Raw genomic sequence first — 6,230 nt, 5'->3', positions numbered from 1 at the left:
ACAATAAAAAATAAGGTAGAAAATAAAGGATTCAAAAAGAAAAAAAACATTTACATTTAGATATCTCACTTTTGTTTAAGTTACTAATTTATACAATTTTTCACTTTTTGTATAATTTCAATTTTATATATTCTTTTAATTTCGTGTTTTGCTATCATATCATTATGATAGTCAATGAAAGGTCAAAGACAAACCAGAAAGCAGGGGGGGAAATGATATCTGTTTATTAAGACATTCATTCCCAGCAGAAGAAATAAGAAGAAGAAAACACCTTCTTAAAATAAGTCATTTATTTACGGAACTATATATATATAACTTCACATCCAATGTACATTTCCATCCACATGTAATAGACCTTTTTTTTTTTATCCCTTTTAGTTTTAGTGTTGGACATGTGGGAGAGAAAGCTGTGCGTTAACTCAACATTCAGTCTGTGTTCGTCTTCTCAGAGCGGACAGTGACATTAATTTTGAGGTAGATTCAGTAAATTCAATCATTTCCTACAAGAAACATCAACAACAGCCGGTATAGTGACAGTACAGTAATACTGGGTTAATAATACTTTAAATAGTCTGACGGTGAAAAATAAAAGTTCCCCTTTTCCTCTTCTCTCCTTATTTCTCACCTTTTATTTTAATTTATTTTCGTTCTTAGGCGACACGATTACAAAGGAGCCTCCAAACCAGCGATCAGGCAACACATCAGTCAGCGTCTTATTTATTAGGTGATCCACTGATTCATTCATCGATGCTTTAGAATTCAAATATCCACTTCTGATTTAACGCCATGCGTGTGTTGTCGTGTCTTGCTGTGTAAACTTTCTGCGGCTGAAAATCCTCAAACCACAGAAACTTTCGGGCCACACTCGAGTCGTGAAATGAAATAAAATAATATAAAATAAAAATATATCTCGATTTATGCAAAAAACACTCCCCTTTATGACCATCTCCCATTAAACCCACTCACAGCCAACAGACGGCAGCACAATAAAAAAAAAAAAAAAAGAAAACAACCCAGAACCTGGTTCTTAAAGTGAGAATTAAACTTCATATAATCGATCGTCTTTCTGATCGTCTATCAATCAGATCCTGTCTCTGAAAACAACAGATAAAAAACCCTGGAGCTCGTGTGATTGTGATTTAATCCAGCGCCAAAAAAAGACACATTCTGCGGCAGCATCCCATCTAATCATTTCACTTCTGCGCCTCTGCAGCGTCGCTCCTCTCGGACCACAACACGCTCCGCATTCACTCCACTTGTCGTTTGCTATAATTTATTCATTTTCTGCTCCAGCGCCAACAAATGCGGGGAACACCACTACTCACCGCCGGATAAAAACACATTTCTTTAGGGGAGACAGATGTTTTTGACACCGTGGCAACATCTGGTCTACAGTACAGGAGGGGAGGAAACATCAAAAAAGCAGAAATACCCCAAATATCAAACACCTACAGTCAGATGTGTGTGCGGAGTTAGAAACCACAGCAGGAGAAAAGAGGATCAACAAAGTGTCCGTGGTGGTGTTTTTCCTCCGCTTCACCTTCTTTTGCATGTTGTCCTTTCATTCTCTCTTTTTTGCGCATGGTTGCGCGCACACAGCGGTGTGTTTAGGTTCAGTCACTCAGTGGTTTTCTTTTTTTATCTGATTTCAATCCAGAGTCTCTGAGGAGGGTTTTTGTGTGTGTGTGTGTGTGTGTGTGTGTGTGTGTGTATGTGTGTGTGTGAAGAGGTGAGGAAGAGGACGGAGGGTCACTGGTTGAGCTCCAGAGCCCAGACCTGCTGCGGCCACCCGGTCCGGCCCTTCACCTTCTTCTCGGCTCCTAAAGACTCCTGCAGGCCGTCAGTCTGCGACAGCAAACACACATGATCATCACCCAGACCTCTGCACACTTCACTCCAACATTGTTTGTTTTCACTGGATGTCTGCTCACACGTCTCTACACGACATATTAATATCACAAATGATTGGTTATGAAAATATGGCGCATGCTGTTTGTCGTCACAATGCACCCTCCACATGTGGGGGGCCTCGGTGACGCAACCAGGACCGTGACATCACAGGCTTTTATTACGTGAAAGTAGGTGAAACCATTAAATTACACCAAAATAATTTACCAAATATATAATCAATAATGCATATATCACATAGTAGAACCTAAAATATCCAATATTAAATGATGATGCATATTTTAAAAGTAACAGCTATTTTTATTTGGCTAAAACAAAAAGTAAATACAGGATTATTTCTTTTCTCACACGTATTATTGATCTTATAACGGCAAACACAAACATTATAGAGGAAATGTTCATTTTTAGTGACATTAAACTATATTTCTGAAGATGTAACTGCAGGAGGCTACTTGTGGAGATGAACTGAGATAAACATGGAGACTTTTGGAGCCTGGATCGTTTTACCTCCACATGACTGAGGACAGTTTGAAGATAGAAGAGTCTGAATGTACCAACAAGGTCACAACAGAGGTAGTAAATATGGTGCTTTTTTCTTTTTTAAAATGAGGTGACCTGAAGCTGCATGAACACTGAAGCTGTGCTGTAGTGGATCATAACTCCCAAAGACACAGTTAAAAATCACAGGCTGCACTCTGTATGCTAAAATATCATTTAGAAATATTATCTTTGGGAATTATGATTTAGATAATAATCAGAGTGAAAAAAAAGTTAATCTGAAAGTCAGAAAATTGTGTTTTTAAACTTCCTGCATTCGGATTAATTCAAACAAAAATACAAACAACAAATAATAATATATATAATATAATATAATATATATAATACTTAATACTACCTAATAATAATATCGAACATAAATCTCCTTCCATTTTAACCACTTTTCCAGCTATTTTACAGTGACTCGGTCATTTAGATTAATGATCTGCTGAGAAGTTTTGGAGGCTCCTACAGTTGTAACTTACCGGCTCTCGTTTCCTTTTCAGATCCCGGTTTTCAAATTTCTTAATTTCGGCCTTAAAGCCCTCCGTCTCCCCGGAGTCTTTGGCCAGGACGTCCATCAGGTAGGCGATGTAACTGGTCGCCAGGCGTAAAGTTTTAATTTTAGACAGTTTAGTGTCCGCCGGGACGTTGGGGATACACTCCCTCAGCTCGGCGAAAGCTGTGTTGATGCTCTCCGTCCGCCGACGCTCCTTTTTCGGCCCAGACGTCCTCCTCTTCCCCATCCCCGCCTGGAGCCCCTCCAGCCGGGCGTCGTGCGTCGCTCCGGGCGCTCCGAGCTCCGCGGCCGGGTAGGGCGTCTGGATCTGGAAGTCCGGGGGCACCTCGCCGTGGTTCACCACCCAGCTCTGGAAGTACGGCGCATCCTGGTGACACCGCTGGACGAACGGGAAGGGTTCGTGCATCAGGTGGTGGTGATGCTGGTAGCCCCCGATGAGGTTCATGTTGAGCGGGATAACAAATTTGGTCTTTGCCGTGTTTTCCGTCGCCCTCGGTCTCTCTCCGGTGCTGCCCCAAAACGGTCTCTGCTCGGGGATCTACAGCCAACAGAACTCATTCAAGACTCAAATATGTATTCCCGTGAATGCATTAACAAATCGAGACAAACGGAGCCACCAGCTTTTACATCGTCGTCATTCTGAACACGACTTCAGGCCGTAAAAAGTTTATAATTCCAGAGAAGAAATCTCGCCGATGCTGTGGGCTCCTCTCGTGTTTATTTCTTGCGATCGTTTCCCGAAGAGACTGCTCCGGTTTGCCCAAGAAATTTGACCCCGTTGAAGGTGTGAGGCCCCAAGGTTTATATGATTTGGATATCAGCGTGGAAAGGAGGCAGCCAATAGAGGAAAGAGCCCAGGATGGGAGGAGTGTCTGGAGAGGTTTGCAATAACATGCGCCATGGTGCCATAATCTCACGGCACTACACAAGTAGCAAATATCTGCTTATTGGAACTGGTTGCTGGCAGACACTCACATCTGAGGGGATATCGGTTTAACATCTCGAGTTTAGTGAAAATTTGTAATTTTTTTTGTCAGTTCGAGTGTCCTTTTTGTTTTGGAGAGGTTTTACGCACAGAATTTACGCACTCGTTGTTTGTCTTAGACTGTTTATTAGGTGTGATTTTTGTAAATTGGTGGTGAAAATAATTACTTTGTGTGATTTTACTTGTTAACTCGTGATCGATTATATAGAACACAGAACTATATAGAAAATAGAACTATAGAATCACAGAAGGGACTTAAAATGAAATTATTAAAAACGTTCAGATTTAAAAGCTGCACACATGAAATTAAAAGAGGAGAGAAAAAAAATCAGACAAAACGATTCTGTAATTTATCTGCCTACTCAAAGATATTTTAATTCACAGGTATGGTATAAAAGCTAATACATTGAGATTAACAAAACCAGTCTTTAAAAACTAAACGCTTTGATGGGTGAATTGTCTCATTTGACATAACACGAATTTATTTTCGAGGGATGATCCATTAAAATTGAAGGCAACATTTTGTTCATAGTAAAACATGAAAATGTATGTAAATAAATCTCAGTCCTACATCAATGTGTAGTTTAATGTCGTGAATTTACTCTGGAAATATGCAATCACTTGTTCCCTTTTCTTTTCTGCTCTCACAGCCTAATGCTTGTTTAAAGATTTTGTAGGATTTTTCATGTTTTCCTAAACGCGTAATGGTCGTTTTGCGCGCACATTATCAGTCTCTCCTTTCCCAGTAATAACATAAGGTAAACGTCAGAGCGCTCTGGGAAGTGTAAATGAAAAGTGTGATGAATTTTTTTTTTTTGGGGGGTACTTTTGAGACAGACGCAGTCCACGGCCCGTTGTCATCATACCTCAGCAGTATAAGGAAAAGACCTGGAGCGACTTTATCTCCGCATTAATTCCCCACAGCTCCTCACGCACTAAACACATCATCTTATCTCCATCGCCTAAAAACATTATCCCATTACATTACATGACCTTGACGCTATTTAGGAACCATTTACGGCTGCGTCTTATCTAAATACAGCCATAAATCAGGAGGTGTCACCCTCCAGCACGGTTACATGTATTCCATAAAAGCTCCTCTGGCCTGCTCACTGTTTACAGCACCGCACTTTGCTGCATATTTCACCGTTAACCGTGTTACAATAAATAATCATCAGTCACAACTTTATGTCCCTGATTTTACACGAATGTGCAGATGGAAATATTCCCATAATATTCCTATATTCTATAATGTCTTTTTTCTATTCCTTATTGTATTTCTATAATGCTGTGGTTGGTGCATATAAGTTAATGATTCTGTTTCTTATTTTTCTTTAAATATTCCCATTATTTTCAACCAATAGAATCTGTTGCAGTCACAGCTTTTTTTTATACTGCCTATGATTATTATTGTGTTAGCCATGAATATAAAGTACATACTCGTTTTGAGACAGTGGGATTTAAGTGTTGTGTGTTCAACTTAACACTTGTTTTTATTCTATAAATTAGAGTTACATATGGAACTTCTGACTCCACACACTCGGAGTTATGAGTTTTGTTTGTGAAGTCAGATTCAGCTTTAAGAGTCCAAACATTTGATTGACTCATAAAATGCATACGTGTGGTTTAAATGACCCAAAGAGGTTACATCACCTGGAGCAGCCACTCCAATAACATGCTGCTTGCACTTTAATGCATCATTAATTTCACACTCTGAACGAAGCCCTTTGACTTTTGATACCTCTGCACAATGCACGACTTTTTACCTCAATAGCATCTCGAGAGCAGGACAAACATGTAAGAAATGGCTTGTTCATCACAAAGAAAATAGATCCATTTGGACGATCCAAAAGTTAAGGAAGATTTAAAAGAGAAGAGGCCCAAGTTTTGAGCAAGAAATGTATTACAGCTTTTCCTTTAAATGATTGAAAATTAAAATCCAGAGTAATGAATAACAGATCCGAAAACCTCGGGGCTGCATACAGCATTTCTAACATCCATAAGGGGGCCTACCGTGTCCCTGAGGTGCTTTGACACCTTTTGGTTTTGCTGAACTTATCAGACTACATGTGTCTGTATCCCTTTGGTGCCACTACGATAACCTATATTACATTCCTGTAATACGTCATAATTATAATTATGGGTCAGGCACCTAAAGTCTTTATAACTCCACAGCTGAATTAAAATGCTTCTTAATATGCAGATGTACCTCAGATGTGCAAAATTGTGATAAAATAAAAACAATATGATCGCTTTTGAACTTTTATTCAAGTCAACAAT

The 6,230-nt window shown here is 39.5% G+C and overlaps 1 protein-coding gene across 1 annotated transcript; it reads right to left on the bottom strand.

Annotated features, from left to right (window-relative positions):
• Positions 1 to 1,465: 1,465 nt before the first annotated feature.
• On the bottom strand, positions 1,466 to 3,729 carry LOC139213179 (heart- and neural crest derivatives-expressed protein 1-like). The gene is made up of 2 exons (XM_070843816.1): positions 2,931 to 3,729; positions 1,466 to 1,845 (listed from the first exon to the last, which is right to left on the bottom strand). The coding sequence occupies exons 1-2, from the start codon at positions 3,408 to 3,410 to the stop codon at positions 1,750 to 1,752; spliced, it is 576 nt and encodes a 191-aa protein (XP_070699917.1). The 5' UTR covers positions 3,411 to 3,729; the 3' UTR covers positions 1,466 to 1,749.
• Between the last annotated feature and the right edge of the window lie 2,501 nt (positions 3,730 to 6,230).

The sequence above is a fragment of the Pempheris klunzingeri genome, chromosome 14 (assembly GCF_042242105.1).
Source record: "Pempheris klunzingeri isolate RE-2024b chromosome 14, fPemKlu1.hap1, whole genome shotgun sequence".
In the NCBI taxonomy this organism is placed as follows: domain Eukaryota; kingdom Metazoa; phylum Chordata; class Actinopteri; order Acropomatiformes; family Pempheridae; genus Pempheris; species Pempheris klunzingeri.
This window is presented reverse-complemented; position numbering and strand designations above follow the sequence as displayed.

Bases quoted from the DNA above. Each gene is read 5' to 3' on its own strand.
- LOC139213179 (XM_070843816.1), bottom strand. From the start codon at position 3,410: ATGAACCTCATCGGGGGCTACCAGCATCACCACCACCTGATGCACGAA. The intron at 1,846-2,930 runs GTAAGTTACAAC...TTGCTGTCGCAG, and splicing joins TGAAAAGGAAACGAGAGCCG to ACTGACGGCCTGCAGGAGTC.